This window comes from Ips typographus, linkage group LG2 (genome assembly GCF_016097725.1).
Source record: "Ips typographus isolate SLU linkage group LG2, UJ_Ityp_2.0, whole genome shotgun sequence".
Lineage (NCBI taxonomy): Eukaryota > Metazoa > Arthropoda > Insecta > Coleoptera > Curculionidae > Ips > Ips typographus.
Window position 1 is genome coordinate 26,505,142 of NC_138423.1, and position 25,468 is coordinate 26,530,609.

Below are 25,468 nucleotides of genomic sequence, written 5' to 3' on the forward strand. Positions count from 1 at the left end.
GCCGCCATACTGAACGATTTTTGTCCCCCTCTTTGATTGCTATTGCTCCTTCCAGCTATACTTTTTTATTCGTTGGTATTGACGGTATTCGGTCGATCTCGAGCCCGATTACCCGAATATTTTTATTATTAGTCATTCCTTATCCTCATATACATGCTGTGCTGATTCTCGTTTCTCTTTCTCATTCTCGCAAGCCTCGCACTCCCGAAACAATCGGCAATCGCTTTCGGATTCGGATTATTCGGAACTCGTGTGCGTGGTGCGTCTGCCTTGTATTGGGTGTTGTATTGTATCCTATGTTAGAATCGGCATCGGCACGTCAATCCCTATAAACAAACGCTTTTACATGTACAAGTGCTTTTTTGTATCTTTATGAATGAAAACTCGTATTAAATAGTGCCATTTTGCAGTAACCATCATGGTAGAGCTGGATTTTAGCTCTGTGGGTGAGTACATTGAAAAGTGTCCCAAACTCGCCACCCTTGACATCAGGGGCGCTATTGACATTTTGCCACTTTGCCAGTGGGAAGTGTTTTGTTTTCCCTGTTTGCTTGCCTTTTTGGGGTACGGCTTTGTTTTACTGTACTCTTGATTATCATTCTTTAAACTTTTCTTTTATTTGAATTTTTTTATTCTGATGAATACAACATACTATACAGTAAAGAGAAAAAAATACCTAGATTCTTTGCATATCAGCTGGGCTAATGAGTTGAGGGTGGTGCCTGAGGTTTCAAAGTCTCTCCTCCAGGTTGTCTCCTTTCCATTCCATTGAAAGGAAACAACTGAACTGAGAATAGGTACCTCTACTGTCCTATGCCAATGTGCTTGATTGACCCAATTTAGGTATTTTGATATTTACCCAGGTATTTACAAAACATGTATTTGGCATATGTGTAATTAACTTCTTATAATCTAGATCACTTGTATTCTATATTAGCTACTACTAGTTTCTGGCTACTTAATAGGTACAGAGGAAGGTTTTTTTATATTCAAATAAATCTGTAAGGGCGAAACTAGTATTTGATTTATGGTATGTAGATAGAAAAATCTAACAAAAACTGAAAAAGCCTTATAAATCTCCTTATAGGTATATAATAATATAGTTTAAAGAATCCTAGAATTCCTAGAAACAAAAACAAGGACAGTGAACCCAGTGTACCTGACTGTACCTACTAAAGAACAGAAAGTTGATAATTTGATAAAAGCACAGCAAATATAGCATAATGAAAAAAAGACTTTATTGCACTAGTGCAAAAAAGAACTTCTTGCACTAAAAATTATTTAAAAAAATGTACTTTTTTGCAGGATTTTATAAAAGGTATATTTTTGGTTTGGCCATTGTCCAAGTAAAGGGATTTCAAAATAATAATTACGAAATCATCGACTACTGTGAAAAAAACCTGTTTACAATTATTGTTCAAATTGTCCACCAACACATAGTGAAATTTTGTCCCTTACTTCGCGGGACACCCTGTATATGCAGGTGGGCAGATGTTTCGGTAGGTCCAAATATTCACCCGAAGCCAAGAATACACGTGCCGCATGGCCAAACAGACACCCTAAACCACTCTGTTAAAACAAAATTTTGTGAACTGCTAGTGGCTGCATGCCAGGTGTTACCCAGAAATCGCTTCGAGGGACCAAGAGCAGGTTACCACCAGACCTTGTTGAATATGAACCTAATTTAATTTTGGAAATATTCTTTCAATCTTTGTATGTTTGGAAAACTGTTGTTTGGGTTATAGGAGCATACCTATAATTTTTTTGTGATTATTAAATAACAAGTTTGTTATACAAGTTTTCAGATGCTTATTTCTCCACTAGTTAGTAAAACGCCTGAAATAAATTACTGTTTTAGAGTATAGACTAACGTCTATATATTTTGTTCATTATTGTTTCACTTCTTCAAAGGTACAGACAATGTTTTTTTTTACACGTAGATACTAATAAAACAGTTTTTTACATTGCATCGGTTTGCTTCGGAAGAGCAAACCGACCCAAGATAGATTATGCCAGTTGAAGTTGCTAACCACATATGAATATTCTGTTCTTGGTAATGATTCAACACCATCATATGGCTAAACCCCTATTGACGATTTACTCGGTAATAAATAACATGCCATCAAAGGACGTAATTACACACAACCATAATTATTTGCCCTATGGTATGTAATGTTGGGTTGTTACAACAGCAGGAATAAAAAATATGCACTAACAAGAAGTTCTAAAATCAAACTAGGTTAGCATTCAAAGGCTGATATGCAGGACTTATTGGCTATCAACCGGATTAATCATCAAACAAAGAAAAGACTGTTAACCAAGGTTGTAACCTACAAGTGACAGTACAACAAATAATAACTCGCCCAGATCAATTAAAATAAATCGTCAAAATTTGGTGTTTGCTAAATATCTAGTAAGCTATGACCTTTTTCTATAAAACAATAATTGTTTTAAATTGGTCCCCTAAAACTGAAATTACTTCTCCATTTAACCGACTTCGTAACTCTGCTAGTTTCTGAGATCCCTTCACTAAAAACCAAAAAAAACTCTCGTGTATTATAGTATACTTCTATCACTGATTAACATTATTGTCAGCTTTACATAACCATCATGTCCAACCATATCACGAATTTTACGATTCCACACATAAGCTGATTTTTATTTTTCTATACCAGCAAATGCTTAGTTTAATTGACACTTAAACTTGTAGATATAAAGTAAACTTTATGTACCATTTTTTGCAGGAACCATGCCTGAAGAGGGCGTACCTGATATGACCAGTCTTACAGTCCTAGATGAAGCAATCATCAACAAGAATCTTAAAGTACGGTACAAGAGAGACAACATCTATGTATCCTTTTCATTGTAATTGACTTTGAGTTTAGCGTAATAGTATATTGATTTTGTTACACAGTTGAAAAGTGATTAGTAGGTACCTATTAAAAACTAATTCTAGAGATATTATTGCCGATTGCACCGACATATTTAAATGCACCGTAAGCTAAGTTTTAATTTGACAGTGACTTGTAACTTAGCCTAGGGTGCATTTGATCACTTTGTTGCGATCCGCCCTTAAAAATAAAAAAAATTATGACACTTAATGATTTAATAGTGAGTTCAAGGGACACAGTGCGTATAATAATTTAAAAAAACGCAATTTAAAACAAAATCAAATAAGGGAACTTAAACAATAAAATAAAAGCCGCCGAACCCAAAAATCACTTCCTTTAAACGTCCTATAATTTAAATGTATTAACAAAGCAGAAAGGAGAATTGCTTCGGCGTGACTCAACTAGCAAGACATGAGGTTCCGGTTTTCGGCTCCGATGATATTCAAGAACATCAAGAATTGATTTTTGTTTGCTTGGAAAGCGGTGACTAATTAAAGCGGAATTTTCTTTTTAGTCTCATAAGAGAAATTTAACAAATTAAAATAGTATCTTGTATAAAATTAAGGGTGTTTGTGTTGGTCACATCGCACTAGACGAGTTCTCGTCTTTTTTGTTCTAGGACTAACGGAAATTATAACTAAATTTTGTCTCAATGCTTACTTTCAAAAATTTCAGACTACGCGGCGATGCTTAAATGTTATTTGTTAATTTAAACTGCAGGAAATTACCATAAATGAACTTGAACCCACAATGAGTCTATAATTATATTCCAAGTCGAGTCTGTAAATATAACCAGTAATGCAGCACTTTTGAATGGAATAGGTGGAGTCATTATATTTACTTCTTAAAATAGATTTTTCGATTAGCACTCAATGCAAAAGCTAATGAAGATCCGTAAGGGTAACTGAACTGGCCGGAATTTATAATTATTATTGAACCAGTGTGTTTGGTATTATCATTTTTGAAAATTGCAGTCTGCAACCCAGTTGAGTGGGGCAACTAGTTATCAAGTATTTTATTCAACTCGACTGTTGAATTCTTAAAAAAAATAAATATAAGAAAAGTTATATGAATTTTTTAATACTGCTAATTACCGAATGATCGATATTTAAATGCTGATTTATACAGAACCGTTAAATGCTGACTTATTGTATATTGTATTCCACTATTCACGCACAATAGCCGTATTAAATGGGTTGCACTGTTGCAAAATACTGTTGACAATCTACGTCGAAAAGAATATTTTAGTTGTTAGAAAGTTAAAGTGTACCATTAGCTATCCATAGCTGTAAAATAAACGATTCTCATTAGTCATGTTTAAAGCCCTGCATTAGACCCACGAGCGTAGCGAGTGTCCTAAGTTCTTCAAGTGAATAAACAAGTTTAAATCACGTGTTTTATACAATATTGTATTCAATTTCGACGTCTTATATTAAAAAAATTAAAGTTACAGTCCTATTAAATCTGCAGCGCGCTCCGTAGATATGGTATTGATGTTTGTTTGTTTACATCTGTAAATAAGCGAATGTCATTTAGAGTGATTTAAAAATGTTTTAAATCTCTAGTAGCTAAGCGGTGAATAATTGGCCAATAATAGGGCGAAATTTAATTAAATATATTTCTTTATTATATTACTTAAAAGTTATGTAATCTGTAGGCATTATCGTTGGTAAATTGACGACTACAAGATTGCTTAAAATGTCTTAACACGTTTGATAGCGAAAATTGTTTATCAAGTGCCATGCGGACAGGAAATGGCCTGTTCCGGAATGATAATTTTATTGTTTAAGCTAAGCCTAACGGATCAGATGTAAATTTGTAGGGTATATATTGTTTTCCAGTATCTTGTAATTGATTTTCTAATTGATTTGTTGATAGAAGATTTGAACTTAATAAGCGCTGATAGCTAATGTCATAATAATTGTTGTGACAACATTTGTTTATGTACTGCCTTTAATCAATTAGAGTAAAGAGGTCCAATACTTATTTTTGCACGCTGAAGAAATTGTATACGTACAACTTTTCTCAGTTTTTAAGACAGATATTGAGTTTATCTCAGAGAGAGTTCAGTTTAATTTTCTTATTAATATAACCATGCTAAATATAGCAAAGATTGTTCATTAAATGTCCACGTAAATCGTAAACAACTTTCTTTAATGCATTTTAATTGCTTAAAGTTCTTATCATAATGCAGTCTTTGTTATTGATAATGTATTGTATATCAACAAGCACAAAGGTCAAGAACGCTAAAAGTTCTATCTAAATGATTCTTATCCGACCCTAGTGTCTATTATAAATGTTGTATGTAGGTATGTGTATTTGCTTTGAGTTTGTTATAATGTAAAAGTGTTTCATTAAATTTCTCTCTATTAAATAGCTAGATGCTTTTGCCAACATTATTTTATCATCTCGGATTGAATCATTGTTAATGCGCTTAAACAGTAAATCTAACGATTCATTTTATGTCATTGATCGACAAGAATTTTCTCATATTTTAATTCCATATGGTCGTTGAAAGTAAACGTACGTTTAACAGCTGTACAAATAAACATTATGGAATATACATACTTGGTTTAGCCAATGGGTTTCCCGGATGTATTTCGGATTGGAAATGATATTCTGGTTTTAGGAATTGCAGAATTACTAGCTACATTAATCTGCTTCTTGGAACCATATCGAAATTGGTCTAAGCTAGCTACTTCTAAAGTTTGCGATATTCAATTAGCCTAGGTTTTCAGTCTGAGAACTGCGATATGAATCGTATTACAAGCAAAATTTTTCTTACACAGAGTTTGTTTTCAAAAAGTCACTCAAAACTGAAAAATGTTACTATGTAATATACAAATATGGGATAATTTAAACCATCCTCATCCATAGGAAATCGCACGTAACCTTAATTCGACAGTTTATCAAAAAATATTCTTGACTTTCTATGAGCAGTTAGGTGAGCAACTGTTAAGTGACGTCAAGTTTTCTTCTTTCTTCCTACTGGTTATCTCTTCGTATCATTCAATCTCTTATTGATAGTTTTGATATTCCCATACTTGTATAGGTATTTCTTGTGGCTAAGTAGTAAGTACATTATTATACAGTTGCATTCTGCCTTAATTACTAATGTAGAGCGTACCTAATATTAGCTCTTTTTCAGAATTTCTCAGTCTACTGACTTTTCTTCAACAGATAAAGACAGCAAAAAATGCTTGGCAACTTACTATTGTTTACATTGATTACTTCCTACGAACAATGAACTTTGTCGGATGCAAGCAGAAGTGTTTTTTTTTATTTGTCGCCACTGCCTCACTTCATTTCACTATTTAGATAATTATCTAATCATGTAAAGTTGTCCCTGTTGTTATTTTCGAATAACTTTTATTTATGTAAAGATATAAATTTAATAAGACCTAATAAATGTCACTAATGTGCAGATGTTGAATTGTAATGATATTTTGTTGCATTATACCTTTAAATCTATTTGTTGGTTTGGTTAATAGCTCAATATTTTAAGGATTAAGCGAGGAAAGCTTTTTACAGTTCAATTTTTCTTAACAAAATTGTACAGACATATACAGGTTCGATATTAGTTGCCGTAAATCCTTACAAAGATCTGGACATCTACTCGCAGGTAAGTGTGTGTGTGTTCCTACATTTATTCGCTTTAAGAACAGATCTCTAGGTTTAATTTGTTACCAATTGCATTAATATTTAGGTGTAAATATACGACATTGTCAGCACATATTTTATGAAAATAAGACCATCAAAGCTTTAAGAATTTTTTTCGTTATTATATTCTCTAAATAACGAATCTTTATGGAAGTGTCTTTTTTGTTGACTAATCATAAACATGGACGCTAAATGGTGCATTCTATGTTGGTGTCGTTATTAGTCGCGACAAGTTGCTGTGTGGTATCTGCATATTTATGTTCTCGTGGTCAATCGTCGATCGGATATGTGTAAAATGGTTCACATGGTGCTATGTGATTAATTCAATTTACATAGTGCGTAAAGCAACAATCATTGGTATGATAAAAGCAGACGTACAACTTCCGTTTTGAAAACCTATTTAAACTTAAAGTGGTTACTAATTTAATTTAAAAAAAAACACAAAATTCCTTCAGGGTGATATACATATTATGTTACCATACAGGATGGAAATGTTTCATTATTGTCGAGAAGATTATGTGTGTACCTACACATTTTTGGAGACCATAATCTCATTTTGTCAAAATAAGTTAAAAGGAAATAGACACTAAACACTCACACGCTCTCTAGTAAACTCTGCGATAATTTGATTTGTAACAAAGATGCCGAACTCCAAATTTTCAAGTAACAACTTTATTTATTATATATGTTACACACACATTAAGAGTTAATAAATGTTGACGAACCATTTAGAGTTTTAAAGAGATAGACAATTCATCTGACATTGATAATTCTTAAATGAAATTATTGTTATTATACAAATGATTCTTTTAAACTGGGAGCGAATAAGTTATTACTTTAGTAGTACCAAGTACGTAGGTTTATCTAACATGACGTCTTGCTATGAATACTAATTATGCTGTGATGTCATATTAAATGTAAAACTTTGAAAATGTCATAAAAAATCATAAGCTTACATTTGAATTTCGTAACACTGCACAACCGAGATTCTTGATTAGTTAGTTCTGTATTAAGAAGATATTTTATTGTGGAGATTCCTGGAAAGATTTTATTAGTACTTCCAGGAACTGTGGGCGTAGTACACATAATTAAGTTAATAATTGAAGATGGTTTTAAACACCTTGTAGAATTTAAATAAAATAGTATAAACTTTTTGTTTATCTAGGATTACGTGAACAAATACCACGGACGAAAACTGAGTCAACTGGAACCACATGTGTTTGCATTGGCAGAAGCGGCTTATGCATCTTTGCAGACGTGTCTTCCTGCTGTTGATAGGTCTCACAAAAACCAAAGTTTAGTTATAAGTGGAGAAAGCGGAGCAGGAAAGACAGAAAGCACCAGGTTTATTTTACAGTATTTGTGTTCGGTCACGAGTGGAGTGTCCGCCTGGATCGAGCAGCAAATTCTAGAGGCCAATACGATTTTAGAAGCTTTTGGTAAGCTAAAAACACTATTTTATGTAATCTGTTACTATAATTACAACAATAATTTACAAATGCACAAGCCAATGACAATGTGCTGAACTGAGTTGCAGTGTGCTATTAATTTTTCTTTCTTTTGTCATAATTTATACCAATACTTATTTATCATCAATCTAATTTGTCACTAAACTATTTAAATAGCGTTATTTTTAGGCAATGCCAAAACCGTTCGTAACGATAATTCGAGCCGATTTGGCAAGTTCATGCAAGTGTGCTTTGATCAACGCTGGATGATTGCCGGGTGCATTGTGCAGGATTATCTTTTAGAACAATCGCGAATCACGTTTCAAGGGTCCGGGGAACGTAACTATCACGTGTTTTATCAATTAATGGAAGAGGCCAAGGTAGGCACTGAGAGAAAAAATATTTTTATATGAGCATGCCAACTTCGTATTTATTGTTCTGTATTGAAAATTTTTACAATGTTCATTTTTAGCATAACAATGAACTGGCCACACAACTACATCTGAAAGAAGCAAAGTTCTACAACTATCTGAACCAATCAAACAGTATTAAACTCGAATCTGATGCCAGAGGATTAGACAGTCTCAGGTTAGCCTTTCAAGTTCTCCAGGTGCCGGCCAATATGTGCAACGGAATTTTTCAAACTTTATCTGCTATTCTGTGGTTAGGAAACTTGTCGTTTGAGGATGTCGGTCAGTATAAATATTTTCATTTTGTGGTCGTGTCAATTTTCTCGATTGGTTTTGGTTTACGCAGACGGCGAACAATGTCAGTTGAGCAATGACGATAAAGGAATTTTGGAAATATTGTCCAACTTGCTGGGTTTAGAGAAGGAGAGCATGACGCAGGTGGTGTTGCTAAGGCAAATCAATGTTAGAGGCAATATTACCGAGATTCCTCTAACTAAACAACAAGTAAGTGCACTAATATATTATGTATACTTAAGTGTTTTGGGACGAGAACCACCGCTGGAATTATTCATTTTAGGCTGGCGAGAACCGACATGCCATGGCGAAAGCTTTGTACTCTAGAACCTTTGCTTGGCTTATTAACCACATAAATAACTGTATAAATCCGGGACAAGATTCATCACGATTTCTTGGAGTCTTAGATATTTTTGGATTTGAAAACTTTGCTGTAAACTCGTTTGAACAACTTTGTATTAATTACACTAACGAAAAATTGCACAAGTTTTTCAATCACTACGTATTTGCATTGGAGCAGGAAATTGTAAGCTTTATGTTTGTAGTGTACTTTTTGTCTTATATGGTAAACATTTTAGTATGAACAAGAGGAAATTACTTTTAACCACATTGCGTTTACTGATAACACGTTATGTTTGGAATTATTGGAGAAACCTCCGAGGTGCATTTTACGATTGTTGAGTGAACAATGTCACTTACCGAGAGGTTGTGATGCGTCTTACATTTCGAATCTTCATTCGGAATTTGAGAGTCACGAACGATACGTCAAGGGTGCGTTTTATCAATTCATATTTTTGTTAAGAATGAAACCATTTGAAGTGTGTGTGGGGTTTTGATAGGAGACGATCGGAGGAGATGGGAGACTGAATTTGGTGTAAAACACTACGCAGGATGTGTTACGTATAACGTTAAAGGATTTGTCGATAAAAATCGTGATGTTCAACAGGACGTTTTTTTCGATATCATATCGCGCAGTACAAACGAGTTTGTCCAGGCATTATCTGCTTTTCAAGATTTGACTCAAAAGACGCAAACTACAAATGGAGTCGGAACCGTTTCTAGAGGAACTAGTAAAGGAAAACCCACAGTATCTGATACTTTTAGGTACGGCATTTTTAAGATACTTCTTATGTCTAATAAACATTTTTTTTATGTTTAGGTATCAGCTTCAAGCTTTGGTAGACGTACTTCAGTCTACAACGCCTTGGTATGTGCGATGCATCAAGCCAAATAAAGCCAAACTTCCTAATGACTATGATGACGCTTTAGTTTTGGACCAATTAAAATACTTAGGAATGTTAGATATTATTAGGATAAGGAAAGAAGGTTTTCCTATTCACATGAGTTATGATGATTTTGTTATAAGGTATAATAATTATGTTATGTTCACCTTTAGGCATTGTAACAGTTTTCCTTTCTAAGATATCATTGTCTTTCCAAAAATCGACTACCTCCTGACGTTCAGAAAGCCACTTTATGCCTAATAGAAAGTTACCAGCTTCCTAAAACCGAATGGCAACTAGGCAAAACCAAAGTTTTTTTAAGGTCGCACGTTCACGAACCTTTAGAAGATAGAAGGAATAAAATGATAAAGAATAAGACAGTTTTGATACAGAAAACTTGGAGGTGAGCTGTTATCGATTTTATACATTGATTGTTATTACCTATAGTATTTATATCTTGTTTCCTCATTCACATAAATAATAAAAGTATAACTATTAAATTCTAGGCAATACAAAGCCCAAAAAGAATATTTACGAATTCGAAATGCAGTACTAAAAATCCAGCATGCTTATAAGGGATGGAAATTGAGAATTGAATTTTTGAAGAAGCGACGGGCCGCCGTCGTAATTCAAAGCCATTTGCGCGGTGTATTTGCTCGCGGTACGTATTAACAGTTAGCATATTACGTAAATTAGTTAAAACAAGTACACATAAAGGGAATATAAGAGATACAGGACAATAACTATTCCTCGTTATTACTATATACATTTATGTTTGTTTTTAATTCCATAACTGCAGAAGTAGCAGCAGCACTACGAGAGATGCGTCGAGTTGAAGAAGAGATGCGTAAGAGAGAACGATTGGAAGAGGAACGAAAGCAAAGAGAAGCAGAACGAATTGAAAGAGAACGGCAGGCTAGAGAAGCGGAAGTCGCTAGATTGGCGGAGCTTAAGGAAAAAGAGTCGGAAGAGATGGAGGCTTTGCCGCCACCGCCTATTCCAATCGCTTTGCATAACGGAGCGTTAGAGGAAAGTGAAAGGTATAGTAAAAGGTTTGCTTTTATCAAATAACCGTGCTTTGATCTTTATCACATTATTTAGTAATGAAATCTATGAACGAGGTTTACGTTATGTTTATAGAGCGGCAGAACAAGAAATAGCAGCACTATCTCAAATGGCTGAGCAGTTAAAACCCCATTTGAGCGAAAACGCCACCGAGTCAGTAGATTTAGACAATTTATTCGCTTTTTTGTCGGACGTGGGTCCTCAAACCAATGGCCGAACGAATATTATTGACGAAATTGGGGAAAAAATGAATGAACTGGTGGAAGACTTAGATGTGGAATTGGAAACTGTGATTCAGCAAGAATTAGAAGGTAGGTATTAATGTTGGTAATTCAACTTTTTTTTATCACGTTATAGTAAATATCATGAACGTGACAATGTTTGGGGTTGAACGTCATTTGCAGGTCTTGCAAAAGAACAATTAACGCCTGTTATTCCAAAAATGGGGCTGCCTTCTTTGCCAGAACCGACTGGTCCTCCCCCACCACCTCCTCCAGCTTTTCAGTCATCTCCGGAGACTCCATTGGCAGCACCGCCAGTAGAACATCTTCCTGAAAGTATTATAAAATAACTTTTTGTAATTGTAACTTTTTAACTGTTCTACATATTTCTTTGAACATTTGTAGGTAAATATCAAAAGAAAGAACCGATTTACGAATCAGTTTTGCCACGAGAAGAGCCTACGTTGCCTGTTTGCGTATCCCCACCTCCTTTGCCAGCCCCACCCAAACTACCATCTGAAAGTCCGCGACCCACTCCGAATGTTTCCAGATCGAGTAGTTCACTGGTAAGTTTTATAAACGTTTGGTAATAATAGTCAGTCTCCTACACTTGAGCAAACAATTTCAGTCTCAACATTGGAAGCACAACAATCACGAAGTGCCGATGCAGCAACAACTCGACAAACTAAACCAAGTGGCCAATAGTGAACGAGAGCAGCGTCGTAAGTTTCGAGTGGAGAAAAAATTGCAAGAACTTAATGAGACCAAAGAGAAGGAGAACAATTTTGACGAGATGCATTACGACATGGTAGAGTTTGCCAATCAGCATTTCAATGCTCACGAAAGAAGTCCGGAAGGTGAATATAGTTATGCAGTATCTAGTGTAACTATGGTTGCACGTCATCTTCTATAACTTGGACATGGCTCACACGTATCACTTTTGAAAGGTCATTTAAACCATAAAAATGTGGGGGTAGAGAGTTTATACATATGAAAACACACAGCGTGGCAGTCGTTTCACTCATATGACCGACATTTTGCATTCGGTTTGTCATATCGATACGACAGTTAAATCACAACTTTGTCGTTGGAAAGTGGTTCGTGTGAGTTATTTAAAAATGATAGGCAATTGGTGTTTCAAGATATAAGATACGTCCTCTGTGGTGGTCAATTTTAGAAAAAGTTTCGAGCATCCTAGCCGTCACTTCTCCATTTGTTTACGCGTTCATTTTGATTAATAGTGTCGCACTGGATTCATAACTTGATTGTGTTTTCCACCCTTAACTGAAGTTGCGGTACCGTGTGCAATGAAGAAAGTGAAGGAACGGTACCGCAACTATAGATAAACATACAAATACAAAACGTAACAAAAAATGTAACGTTAGAAACGGGTTGTCCGATTTTAGTTTGAAATGCCGCTGAGATCTTAACTTGGAACGCCAATACTTTCACCTAAATTATGACGTGCAACCAGACTTATACAGGGTGTCCATTTAAACAGGACAGACTTTATTCACAGAAAAAGAATATCTCAAATAAAAAGCATCATTAACATTTTTAATGCGTTTGAAGAAAAAATAAAAAATTATACAGAATGTGATATTGAACTTATAAAAATATAGAGAGTGTTCCATTTAAAATAACAAAGTTGTTGCCACATTTCAATACGAACGGCAACAGACACCCTGTATATTAGATGAACAATATGATGCTCATAATGATGAGTTAAACACTCTGAACGATCAGTCAAATTTTATTCTGTAAATATATTATTATAAATATACTTTTTTTTGTAAATAGTTTTTAAGTTGCGATTAGTGCATGTTCGTGGACTTGATAGTTGATACCTTAAATGTATTCTACATATACATTTTTATATAGCGATATCTAGTACTTTTGGATTATTTTGCCACTGAAAACATAAAATTTTGTAATAAAACATCGGAACATTGTTTCTGTCTACGTTAATGGACAGGATATTGCTTACCTATCTAATTGATAATAATTAGACAGAGCCCAACAATTAACTCTTTTGAGGTCCCGGTGTATAGGTATATCAGATAATTAAACCTACTCTTTTGTATTCTTCTCTTCAAGATAGAAACGACTGTCATAGTCCTCGCGCTGACAGCTTAATAGAGAGTATCTCTTTATGGACCATGCTTCCAGTGTAAAGTAGCAGCACTTTTAGGCATCCGAAATTAGCCTGTTAGTTTTCATTTCAACGTTATATTATTAGTTGTACTTCCTTACAGGCAACAGCAGGCGGTCCCTTGGCTGTTGCGACTTGTTCTTTGCCTGTTGTGCGCTGCGTGAAAGGTATGAGCAGGACTTTGTTTTTATTTTCTATCCTGTTTTGTTTTTTTTAAGTGATGAAGTACTGCATTATCTGCGCTGATCTAAAACTGCATGGTTTGCGTAACTAAACTAGTTACTCTCGACATGTGCATACTTTTTCAAGCAGTCGCCGCTCAGCTTTTTAATTTTTTAACAATATTTTTCATTAACACAACAAGTTTGTTTGTAGTTCTTTATTTATTGGAATACATTAGTTTGGCTGTGCCCACTGTTTAAAGGTTGCCTATGAAGAGTGGTCAGTACTTAAGTCAAGACTTTATCTGCTACGAACTACGAAACTACGAACTAAAATGTTTACTATTATTATAAGCATTTGAAATATAAGTAAAAAAAGGAAATTTAAATCAATTATGTGGTAGTTTATTCTAAATAGCATTGTTGACGATGATAAAATAATAGTTTTTTTTCTTTACAGGAACCATCATGGCAACGTTAACCAGGAAAAGACAGAGTTCTGAAATGGTACCGAAGTATGAAATGGTCACGTATTATAAAGGCAACACTATTCCAAATTCCCATATGCATTTGTACGATCCTGACAATGTTAATGTCGCGTGCACTATTTTTCGTGTAATAAATGTTTTAGTTTTCATATGAATACGCACTTCTACTTGTTCATATTTTTAGGATTTATGTAAATATATTCGGGGAGAACTAAACGCCGATAGAGAACTTACAGTTATCCAGTCAATTATCGGCTTTGCTTTAGAACGAGAGGAGTTGAGAGACGAGGTTTTTGTGCAGTGTATAAGACAGGTATTTTACTGAATTGAAGGTTCAAAAATATAATTATTTTTATGTTTGCATTCACAGGCTACTAATAATCCAAACTCGGATTCTACCGAAAGAGTGTGGTTACTGTTATGTTTGTGCGTGGTGTCTTTTCAGCCCTCCAAATTGCTTCATAGGTATTTTATATCATTTCTGAAGAAAAACTTATCTCAGGACGGAAAAATTGCTCAATATGTCCAATGGTGCTTAGATAATTGTAATAATAATAAAGTCACCGCCAGAGAACATCCACCATCCTCAGTGGAAGTAGCTGTAAGCTTTATTCCATTTAACAACCGACTCAATTAACATTACTACTATAAAATTTGTTAAAAGGCTATGAAAAGGCTGGGTACCATAGTTTGTCGTTTCTTTTTCCTCGATGGCCGCACTAAAGCAATAGATGTTCATCCGACTGACACGGCTCAAGACGCTGCGAGAAAATTGGCCGAAAGGTTGGGTCTGAGGAATTTAGAAGGTTGGGCCATCTATCAAAGCAGGCCAGATGGAGAAGAGCACGTTCGCGCACATCATTTTTTGTACGATATTATCGCCCAGTGGGAACAGTGCGTTTGGTTAAACAGATACGGTCTGATTTTTTTTTATGTTATTTGGTTGTTAATAGGAATCAAAATAAGCTAATACCGCCTAGTGGCTTAGCTACAATAGGAAGACGCAGCACGCAAGCTTTAAGCGGAGGAGAAAATCGGTTTATCTTTAAAAGGAGATTATTTAAGGCGTCCAGAGTGTTAAGTCAGGATCCAGTAGAAGTTAACTTGTTATATGCTCAAGCGGTTCACAGTGTTGTAAAGGTAGGCAGTGTTATTATGACTTTTTTATTTAATTTTATAGTAATTAAGATACCAAGGTCATTATAAGGACAATAATGCATGAAGTCGCTAGGGTAGAACACGAAGGCCTCCGGCCCGAAGGTTCTACTTCGACCGTGGGCATTATTTCCTATAATGCCTGTGGTGTCTTCAATGTTTAATGTCCGACTTTCATTCTGTAGATATGTATTTAACAAATGGTCAGAGTGATTATTGATGACAGGTGACATTAAAACTTTAAAGTGTTTTTCTGTTTTGTCCTTTTAAGAAGAAAAGTTTTTTGTTTTTAAGAGGGACGATTTTCCAGTGACGGAAAAAGTAGCTTTACAGTTAGCAGGTCTTCAAGCTCAAGTGGCGTTAGGCAATCCCAAAGATAATAACAAGCTAGAATATTATACAGATATTGACACTTATCTGCCTTATCGAATATCAAAAACTCGAGGGGATGATGTATGGGTAAGTTAGTCTTTGTATTTCAATGTAAGTTAAACGTCTTTTTAAGAGGCTATCAGCTACATATGTAGGTCTTTTTCATCAAACTTTGAAATTGACATTTGCTATTTGTTTCTACGTTTCTTTAATTCTACAGGTACCCATAATTGCTCAGGCCCACCGTCAATATGGAGCAAATCGTTTAGAACTAACAGCCAAGGCTCTTTACTTAACTTGCGTGATGCAGTATCCTTTGTATGGAACTACGATGTTTCCTGTTACATACAGAGGCTATTGGTCCTATGGCAATGCTTTAATTTTAGGTACTAGAATTTCAACTTACTCATCACCATACCGCCTGACTAATTATTATTTTAGGCGTTAACTGTGATGGCGTTATGTTAATAAAAAACGACGACAAATTCGTATTAAACGAATTTAGGTATCAAGACATAGAAAGTATTTTGCTAGATCCCAGTGATAGTTTTATAACTATAACTCTTCAACGAACGGTTGGTGAGAACATTCACAAATGTTACGTGTTCGAGACCAAACAGAAAAACGAAATAGGATCATTGATTGCTAGTTACTATCCTGCTTTGGCTGGATGGATGACCGAAAGTGAGACTCCACAAAAACGTGTAAAAAGTAAGTGAAATTTAATATACTTACATATTTTTTACTAAGTGTTAGATATAGTTTGCATGTCTTTGTTGGTCTCCAGGTATTACGAACGAAGATCGTGTACGATTGTACCACAATTTGGTAAACTGCCGCAGAGCATTAGTGGATCACGACATTTTAAGGAAGCCTACAGATTCTTCAGGCAGTTTTATACGAAACACTTTAAGACGACTCAGCAAACACAAGTTAGATAAACTGAGACAAGAGCATGGAGGTAGACTTTTCGGAATTCACTACTAGTAATACTTTTAAAAAAATGTTAATATTTAAGGCGATACTAGTGAAACGTATAAGGGATTTCATCATGCGTTTTGGGCCTTCAGCAAACAGCCATTGCTGCAAAGTATCAGTAAAATGCCTGAAGCTGACGAACAAATTATGTTACAAGTTTTTCAGATTATATTAACCTATGCAGGATTAGGACAAAATGGTACTGTTGTCAATTTCCGTTTTTTGTTTGTTCTACGCCGCTTAATATTTTATTTTAGGAGAAGTTATTAGACGAGTAGAAGACGAGCACGTGTCACTCTTACAAACCATTTTGGAGCGATGCATGCGCAAAGATGCGTTGTTATGCGAGTTATATTTACAGCTAATTAAACAGACTACAGATCATCCCGATCCGAATTCTAGAGTGAATCTTAGACATTGGGCGTTGTTGTCTTTGTCATGTTCTGTCGTGTTACCTCCCAATAAGGTTATCAGGCGGTATTTGATATCTCATCTGAAAAGGTCAGTATTTAACCTAACCTGTCAGTGGTTCCAAAGTTGTCTTAACACTCTCTTGAAACGAATAAATTTAAACTTTTTTGCAGTACCAGGGGTTCACAAAATGTTACTCTAATTTCGTAGTTTTGACTGTCTTAAAATCAATGGCACTCAAAATTTACTATTCTAAAAATTATATACGTATTTATTAGTTTGGTAGAGTTTTTGGAATAAAACCAGCATGTGTACTACACACTACAGTTACTTGTTACTTGCCATACGTAAGGCGGTACGTCACGTAACAAAAAAGCTTTTTTGTTTAATTTTAGGACGAACACACAGAGAACAGCCACGTTTGTTACGTTGGCTGGTTATAAAAACAAAGCTTGAACCCACTGTTTTTGTTAAAGTATTAATCGGCTCAACTTTTTTTTAGATGTGGTTCAGACTATGTCACTGAAGAAGGAAAATATGCAAGGTTTGCGGAAAAGTGTCTCTTAAAAACACAGAGTACGCGACGTCGCCAATGGCCACCGTCTCGTGAGGAAATTCTCTGCACCATTAATCGCAGACCGGTCTATGCGAGGTTTCATTTCATGGATGGACAGTATCACAGCGTGGAGTTTAATCCGTCGGCCACTGCCAAGGAGGTTTTGGAAGTGGTTCGAGACAAAATTGGTTTAAGCGAAGAAGCAAAAGGTATTTTACTACTAACATTAACTGGATGAAAATTTGTCGATGTTTGGTGTAGTATTGATTATCGCATGTATGACTAGTGTATACCTACACACGTGAAAATATTCTTTGTGCTATGTAGTATTAACTAAAGGTAAAAAATGCGCATTTATTAAACTCTTGTTTTAGGATACGCAATATACGAAGTACTAGGCAACTCGGAACGTAGCTTGTCAGCTGAAGAAAAAGTGGCGGACGTGATGGCTAAATGGGAGAGATACAGGGCGGCATCGTCGGCAACTCAAACTACCAATACTGGCACGAACAAAAAAGTGCGCCCGCAACATCACTTCTTTTTGTTTAAAAAACATTTATTTATGGACAACTATATTAATTTGAACGATCCCGTCGAAAAAGAACTTTTGTATCATCAAGTATTACACGATTTACGCACTGATCGTTTTCCAATTACGGAGAAGGAAGCTGTGAGTGTGTTGGATTATGTGTAGTTTATTTATAACATAAACTATGGCTTGATTTTTTTAGATGATGCTTACGGCATTACAAGCACAATTAGAATTAGGAGATGTCGATGAAGTAATCCACGATTACCGTCCGATCGCCTGTCATTGTCTACCCGCCCGAATAGTTCCAACAGTTCCACCGGATGGTGTTCAAATGCATCATCAGAGTTTACGGGGAATGACCGCTTCTGAAGCTAAACAAGCATTTTTAAATTTGATTCAGAGTTGGCCGTTACATAAAGCAACCATTTTTGATGTCATGGTAATAAAGACCGTAATAATTAACGCCCAATCAACATTGAATATTTCTAGCAATCTTTTACATCTAATTGGCCTAGAGTTTTATGGTTGGCAGTGGATCAGAAAGGACTCCACTTACTTGAACATCGATCAAGAAATACTCTATGTACTTACGATTATAATAGCATTTTGTCCTATTCGCCTGCATTACAGTGTTTGATGATTATTACGGGCAGCAGTCATAAACAGAGCAAAGTAATTTTGACTACAGCGCAAGCATTTCAAATTGCTACTTTGATTAGGGAGTACATGGAAGTCTTGCATGAGAACATGGTATGTAAACACGCATCTGTTATATAATTTTTTCCCTGTGAAAAACCAAAATAGTGTCTTTCAGAAAAGGTTTTTAACATTAGCAAGAATAAGAAATGCAAAAGTGATTAAGCTCATATGTTTGATTTAGGTGGAAATTCGAAAAGCGGAACAAACGAGAAGCCGACCGGTAAGCGTAGCTTTGCATTCGCATGCCAATTTGGTACCGCCGCAGCCCAGCTAGAAAAGGGTTACGTTCGCAGATGATGTCGTAAGACCCACCTGCAAATAAACCGCTGGGGGTCTAATGACAAACAATGCTTGGTTTCCAAATTTTTCACTTTCACAGTTATCAAAAAGTTTTATGTACTGCAATCTTGTGCACTGCCAATAAATACACATCATTATAAAGTACCAAACTGAAGCTTTCAAATGTGTGGAAAAAAAAAGTGTGGAAATTAATTGAATCATAGTGTTCAACACCTTGTAGAGACGACTTACCGCACAATTAACAGTAATGCAGCAATGGTAAATGTGTATTCGTCTTCAAATATGTCCAAGCATTGTTTATTGTCATCTGCGAATCCATAATTCAGTTTAAGACGGGTTTGTGAGGTTAGTAAACTATTTTTTTCTTTTTTATACCTTTTTTTTTTTATTTTTATACCTTTATTTGTTAACTGGATGATAGTTCAAGCAGTTTATTATCTATTTTCTTTCATAGTTTGGTAATTGAGTACGCAGTGCTATTTTTCAAACATTTCTATGTATCAAGGTATTTTTTTTTGTAATATTTTAGTATAGACGTTTTAGATTATATTACTGTACATTGGCCGATCTGTGTAGTCGGTAAAAACATTGTTTGTATTTTAAGTGGAAATAATAGACATAATAATTCTCGAATAGTTAAATGCGCGTGTATTACTTGTAATGTTGGGTTAGCCTAAATTACTTGTAAAAAGACTGAGTAGCCAAAAAATATAAAATATTTGTGATTTACTGTTTAATTTAGCGCTTATTTTTAGTTGACCGAGAACACTTTTTCCTGTAGTGACGGCAATGTTTTTCGAATATTATTATTTTAAATCGTATTGATATCGTAGCAACCATAGAATATAACAATGTTTGACCATAGTAGTAAAATGGAAAATAGGAATAGAGAGCTACAGGATATTAATTAAACCTCTAGTCAAATGTACATATTATATTTACTGCGATACAGATTTTATCTTTGTACAGATGTTATAATGTGTAAGTTAATTGTTTTTATTATAATTATATGTAATATTTTAACATTTTTTTATTTTTCAAATTTTTTATGTACTGCAGTGAAAATTTAGTTATAGCAATCGTAAAGATTGCCTCTTGATTTAGAAACGTAAGTCTACTTTAAGCTAGACTATAGTATATTGTGTACCTGATAGGTCGGAGATACTTTTCTTACGTCACATGACAGCTGTCATAACTATCGAAACCAGTTACCTAAAACTATAAATTTAGAAGTAGTTGCTAATTTAAGGACTTACACTGGAAGTAGTGTTTACAGCTATATGGAACCAAATTTGAAAACAGATGTTAACCAACGGTTTTCGTTATTAAGTTTTGTATCAAATTTTAGCAAATTTTACCACCGACAGCAGTTTTTGCCTATCTCTAATAATAAGAGCACTTCCCATTTAAATACGTCCAATTTGGCCCACCCTGTACAGTGTGATTTATAAAAGCGGTAGAACTATTTGGATTAGTAATTTTCCGTCACAGTTGCGTGATTTTTGACAGTCCAGGTTTGTTAAGTTCAATGAGTTTACCATGGCAACAAACAAACTGTTAAGTTTAACTCTATGGAGCTATAAATACAACTTGCAATGCGATTTATAAGAGAAATACAATAAACATACAAGTAAACTGCGTATTCAAGTTGTATTATGTATTTTTACAGTTGACAGCTGTCAGGTGACGTAAAAACATATTGATGTGTCACTTGGAGCTTTATTGAGGTGTAAATAGAAGGCACACTGTTTTCTGTTGGTCTAGCTAGCTGATGCTAGCAAGAATTGGAGGACGGGAGTTTCGAAATTTTCCTATTAGGTACACATAGGTACTACTTTTTGAAATCGAAAATAAGTTATCTTTGAATGCTTATCGAATGAAACTAGATAAAAAGCGTGTTTTCACATTATTCTCTTCACCGGCCTAGCTTGAGAGTAGATACTTTCGTTCTGTCAAATTATATAGGTATATATGTATAGGATTAATCTAAACCAATAATGCTGGTTTTTCTAACAGTATTTCTACTTTTTTTTCTGTATACCCTACTTATCGAGTACAATACAGTTTAAGACCACTTCTAGTCTTTTTATATCCAGTCACAGATCCAATTTAGCGGCAAATTTTTTTCGAAGGAAACTACAATTAACAAAGTTAGAGGCGCAACTCTGGAGTAAACTTTTGCAGCCTCGAACTTTAAAACCCTGCGCCTTGCGTCGGGCCTCAAATTGTATACGGGAACAAACTTCCTTGTTGCGCAAATGACTATTTTTGCACTAGTGCGGAAAAGTCGAACTTTCTGCACTCATATGCGTGCGAAAAAGTATCAAATTCTACACGCAAGTCACAGTCTAAAAGCAAATTGAAAAAGTACTAATTTAATTAATATGAGGAATATTGTGCATTACATACGTATCCCGTAAATAACAAAGCAGATTATTAATTAATACATTAGATGCTCGGACACTCATCAAAATGTTACTCGTTTTGATATCCCCCACGACAAAAAAAAAAATGCTAATGCTTGAATATAATTTATTATCTATGAAAACGCCAGTCAAACAGAACTTTATCCTTGAGAAGGTTGTTGATTTGATAATTACAATTTAAGTCCCTCTTTTTTAATTTCCTCGTCGTACTGTTTTCTGTACTTTCCTTCGGGATCATATTTGGCTTCTAACTGGTCATAGTACGAGCGTCGTTCCTCGATAAGGAATTTTAGTACTTTTTTACCCACATCTTTCTGTTTTTCACTACATTTGCTGCAACCATTTTCCAAAGCATCTGGCAAAACCTCTGCAAAATATAACTATTATATTTAATCATGTTATGTTAACTACACTCATTATCAACATGTAAAAATTGATTTGAAAAGTAAGTTGTAAGAGCTTTTATAACGGATTCGGTCTTCATTTCAAACATCAGCATTCTACGAAACATGTGTTGATAAACTCTGTCTCTGGCTTTCGGGTTATCGAGTATTATTATAGGTATATGGTTTTTTATTTTCAATTTTTGAATCAATGTTATTGAAAATTGACCAAAATGTCTTATTGCTGGGGGTTTTAGACAATACGAAATCATACTTTTTCCATAATAATTACAGTAAATAATTCGTAAAAAAAATATTAGGAGGAACATATAAAGCATTCTATGCACTAAAGGGGTCGGAGACTATACTGTGACTATACAGAGTGTACAGTTTAAAATGATGTAAATGGTGCATGACATATGGACATAGGTATATTGGAAACCGTTGGTGATATAGGTACAGGATATTTTTTTTTGCTCAGCGTCAAACTTAGACAGATGAAAGGTGATGTCATTTTAAGAAAAAAACTTTATATAAATATACCTATATCCGATTTGAAATACTTAAAAAACTAGATTAAGACTTTTTCGGTTTTCTGCACTTTTTCCATTGTTTTTTGCTATGTCAATGTCAGCTTTGTTCTCTACTACAAACATCACCCCATCGTGGAGCGGAATGTATAGTTATCTGGTAGTTAAATAAACATTTTGGAGATATTTTGAATGGTAATATTGGGCCGAAAAAAAACGTGCGCGTTAAAAAAACGCACTGTATATCTATGAATAGTGAAACTTACTTCTTAGTTCTTGTCCTTCAGGAGTGCATCGTCCAGTATCAAGCAAACATTTCATGTAATTGCTCAACAGCCTATCACTGTGTAAAATTTCATCGATATCGACGTTGTCATATTTGTTAGTGTACTGATCGGGTCGGGCCCCACAATAAACTACTGACAAAGCCACTAACAGTACGGCACTAGTTTTAGTCATCATTATATTAAATAACTGAAGTGCTATTAACAGAACTGTCTTTTAAATAGGTATGGAGGTGATGTGTACAACTAGAACTTTGCACTGTTAAATTTGCCTAATTATGATGACAGTGATCAGTAATAATAATTAAGAAATGGTAAACGGTTGCTGGAAGGACAAATTACGTGAATAACTATAATTGGTAACTGGAATTTTTTACACATTTTAGGAAACTTTGGCTCGTGTGTGTGTGTCATATTGTCTCGATTATTGGGAATTGAATTTAACAGTAACTTTAGGCTGTTCACGATCTTTTTGGATCTACACTATCCATGGAATTTAGGTATCCCTAGAATAATGAAATAATAACAACTTTTTAAACGCCAAGTCAGACATTTTTTGGTTACTGAAATACAAAAGTTATCCGAGCTTATAAGCCGTGGTCCAATGCAAATTCCATGCAATCCTTTCGCATCTTAAAGTTTCTTAATCAGAGTAGTTTCAAGTTGGCTTCAAAATCCATGAATAGAATAGATCCAAAAAGATCGTGAACACACTATACTTTGTGAATTTTAAACGACTCGGCATTTTAATATACTAAACTTATATTTATATCTAAAGAAAATATTTTTTTATCACCTATTTTTTGTAGATGTACATTAACAAAATAAATGTTTTTTTTTCAGCTAGTTTCGTCGACGTTGGAGATAAATTTACAATTTTATGCCTTCTTTGGCCAATTCTTCTCGGTACTTTTTTTTATAAGCTCCCTCTTTGTCATATTTGTTTTCCAATTCAGTCCACCATTCTGGTTTATTGTCGATCAAGTGACGCATTATCTTTCTGCTTCCTTTCTTCTGGGTGTCGCTACATTTGGAGCAGTCGGTGTGCAAGGCATCAGGAAGAAGGCCTAAAACGTTTAATATGTAATTTCACAATAATTTCTTATAATACAATTAGTTTTTAATAGTCATCTGGTAAAAGAACAAATCAAGTAAAAGGAAATATTTTACAGTCGTGTTTATCTATTTTTGACAAGGTACCCGATGCATCATACATATTTAGTAAAAAATGTCATTTTTCAAACGTCATTATCTCGAAAACTGTTTAATTGGTTCTACCTACTATTTAAATATTTATAGTAATTATGCTAACTAAAAGCTATTTTATATTAATGTTTTTTTCAAGTTTATAATAATCTCAATTATAGATAATCTAAATTAACAGGACACAACTTACTTTTCAGTTCAGCTCCATCTGGAGTGCATTTTCCTTTCTCAAGCAAGCAATTTACATAATTTTTCATCAACCTGTCACTTTTAATGATTTCATCTAAGTCCACATTGTCATACTTTGTAGTATACTTCGGATTGTCTGCTTGAGTTACGCCTATTACGGCTACCAGTAGAAAAAGGAATATCTAAAACAAAAACATAGTTTTGTAAAACTTTTAAAAAATATAAAGTAAGCTAATTTTTCTTCAGCAAAATATATTTTTACACACAAACAGAAGTAGTATGCATGCGGTTATACCTATGTATAGAAAATTAACTCGGCGTCATTCAAGTAGGTAAGTTATTTTTAATTAATAATACTAACCTTCATGATTGCAGATTTGCACTTGATCTTGTTGTGAAACTTAATTGCAACTACAATGCAAATAAGGAATATATATATTCTATAATGATTTTAAAGGGGGGACTTCCCTTCACTTGAATGCAGTTTTTAAACGGCTATTATATACTAATCAATAATACAATAAAATTGATTATGTAATATTATTATGAGATCACAAAGGTGGTATGATTTGTAAATTTTAAAAGAAACAATAATTGTTTACGTTTTTTTTTTTATACATAAGATAGAAATATTTACGTGGAATAATAATTAGGAAATATGTAAGTATGCAAAAGAAAAAAAGTTGCTAAATTAAAGGCTGAATTCGATTTTTCGTAAACCAGCACTACTAGCAGTTATCGATATTAATTGTTAATTGATGCCTGGATCATGAAAATATTTTATTTTACTGGATGATTTCGAATTGTGTAAACTATCAAAACATGCAACTCATCAAAGAACATCTAATAAATTATCTCAAAAAATTTGTAAACTTTTACACCCTATAAGTCCTTCCTTCCTGAATCCCCTTCCAAGTAATCAGAGAAATAGATAGAGACTGAGTTAGAAACCAGTCAGGGATTGCCTCTGCGAACAGACCTATACAATTTATGGAAAAACATTTTAAACGATTTACCGTTATGTGACAATCAGGAATATACAGGGTGAGCCACAAGATGGCAATGAACTGGAGTTATGTTTTTTCTTATGGAATGGCTATGTTTCAATGATATTTTCTGATTCACGCTTTTATTTTGATCGCATTTCATGTGACCTGTTATATGGTTAATTTGAACAGTTTGGCAGCTATTTAATTATTAAAGAAACTTTGCTTCAAACGAATGACTATCTAGATCACCAAATTTGACACCTGGATTATTTTCTATTAGGTTACTTTAAAAATAGAATAATATCACATAATGTTGTTGCCTGCGCCGTCACGGATGGCTGACGTAAATATAAAATTGCAAAGTTATTAATATTATAATATAACGCATGAAAAAATTAAGCAATTATTGATCTTTAAACTCATTTGCACAAACTAACTAATTAAT

At 34.3% G+C, this 25,468-nt stretch overlaps 3 protein-coding genes across 3 annotated transcripts; 1 reads left to right on the plus strand and 2 right to left on the minus strand.

Moving 5' to 3' along the window:
* The first annotated feature begins 124 nt into the window (after nucleotides 1-124).
* On the plus strand, nucleotides 125-21,091 carry Myo81F (unconventional myosin 81F). The gene is made up of 34 exons (XM_081973741.1): nucleotides 125-446; nucleotides 2,745-2,851; nucleotides 6,451-6,513; nucleotides 7,717-7,990; nucleotides 8,189-8,379; nucleotides 8,472-8,691; nucleotides 8,756-8,913; nucleotides 8,987-9,229; nucleotides 9,282-9,474; nucleotides 9,543-9,807; nucleotides 9,863-10,069; nucleotides 10,126-10,329; nucleotides 10,433-10,587; nucleotides 10,726-10,966; nucleotides 11,067-11,302; nucleotides 11,396-11,548; nucleotides 11,618-11,778; nucleotides 11,841-12,069; nucleotides 13,986-14,140; nucleotides 14,198-14,326; nucleotides 14,384-14,614; nucleotides 14,678-14,907; nucleotides 14,967-15,153; nucleotides 15,463-15,627; nucleotides 15,761-15,926; nucleotides 15,982-16,251; nucleotides 16,328-16,501; nucleotides 16,559-16,717; nucleotides 16,776-17,019; nucleotides 17,432-17,694; nucleotides 17,860-18,155; nucleotides 18,217-18,456; nucleotides 18,507-18,767; nucleotides 18,898-21,091. Exons 1-34 carry the CDS (start codon nucleotides 419-421, stop codon nucleotides 18,988-18,990), a joined length of 6,591 nt encoding a protein of 2,196 aa, XP_081829867.1. The 5' UTR covers nucleotides 125-418; the 3' UTR covers nucleotides 18,991-21,091.
* Nucleotides 21,092-21,531: 440 nt separating this feature from the next.
* On the minus strand, nucleotides 21,532-22,832 carry LOC145725125 (ejaculatory bulb-specific protein 3-like). The gene is made up of 2 exons (XM_081973748.1): nucleotides 22,622-22,832; nucleotides 21,532-21,809 (listed from the first exon to the last, which is right to left on the minus strand). Exons 1-2 carry the CDS (start codon nucleotides 22,815-22,817, stop codon nucleotides 21,613-21,615), a joined length of 393 nt encoding a protein of 130 aa, XP_081829874.1. The 5' UTR covers nucleotides 22,818-22,832; the 3' UTR covers nucleotides 21,532-21,612.
* A 526-nt stretch (nucleotides 22,833-23,358) lies between these two features.
* On the minus strand, nucleotides 23,359-24,555 carry LOC145725126 (ejaculatory bulb-specific protein 3-like). The gene is made up of 3 exons (XM_081973749.1): nucleotides 24,396-24,555; nucleotides 24,036-24,216; nucleotides 23,359-23,706 (listed from the first exon to the last, which is right to left on the minus strand). The coding sequence occupies exons 1-3, from the start codon at nucleotides 24,399-24,401 to the stop codon at nucleotides 23,510-23,512; spliced, it is 384 nt and encodes a 127-aa protein (XP_081829875.1). The 5' UTR covers nucleotides 24,402-24,555; the 3' UTR covers nucleotides 23,359-23,509.
* Nucleotides 24,556-25,468: the final 913 nt, after the last annotated feature.

What these genes read in the sequence shown, in the direction of transcription:
- Myo81F (XM_081973741.1), top strand. Translation starts at nt 419, where the DNA reads ATGGTAGAGCTGGATTTTAGCTCTGTGG. An exon ending in AGTAGAACATCTTCCTGAAA is followed by an intron (nt 11,549 to 11,617) that starts GTATTATAAAAT and finishes GAACATTTGTAG; the next exon opens with GTAAATATCAAAAGAAAGAA. An exon ending in ATTATCGCCCAGTGGGAACA is followed by an intron (nt 14,908 to 14,966) that starts GTGCGTTTGGTT and finishes GGTTGTTAATAG; the next exon opens with GAATCAAAATAAGCTAATAC.
- LOC145725125 (XM_081973748.1), bottom strand. Translation starts at nt 22,817, where the DNA reads ATGATGACTAAAACTAGTGCCGTACTGTTAGTGGCTTTGTCAGTAGTT. An exon ending in TGAAGGACAAGAACTAAGAA is followed by an intron (nt 21,810 to 22,621) that starts GTAAGTTTCACT and finishes TATATTTTGCAG; the next exon opens with AGGTTTTGCCAGATGCTTTG.
- LOC145725126 (XM_081973749.1), bottom strand. An exon ending in AGATGGAGCTGAACTGAAAA is followed by an intron (nt 23,707 to 24,035) that starts GTAAGTTGTGTC and finishes TAAACGTTTTAG; the next exon opens with GCCTTCTTCCTGATGCCTTG.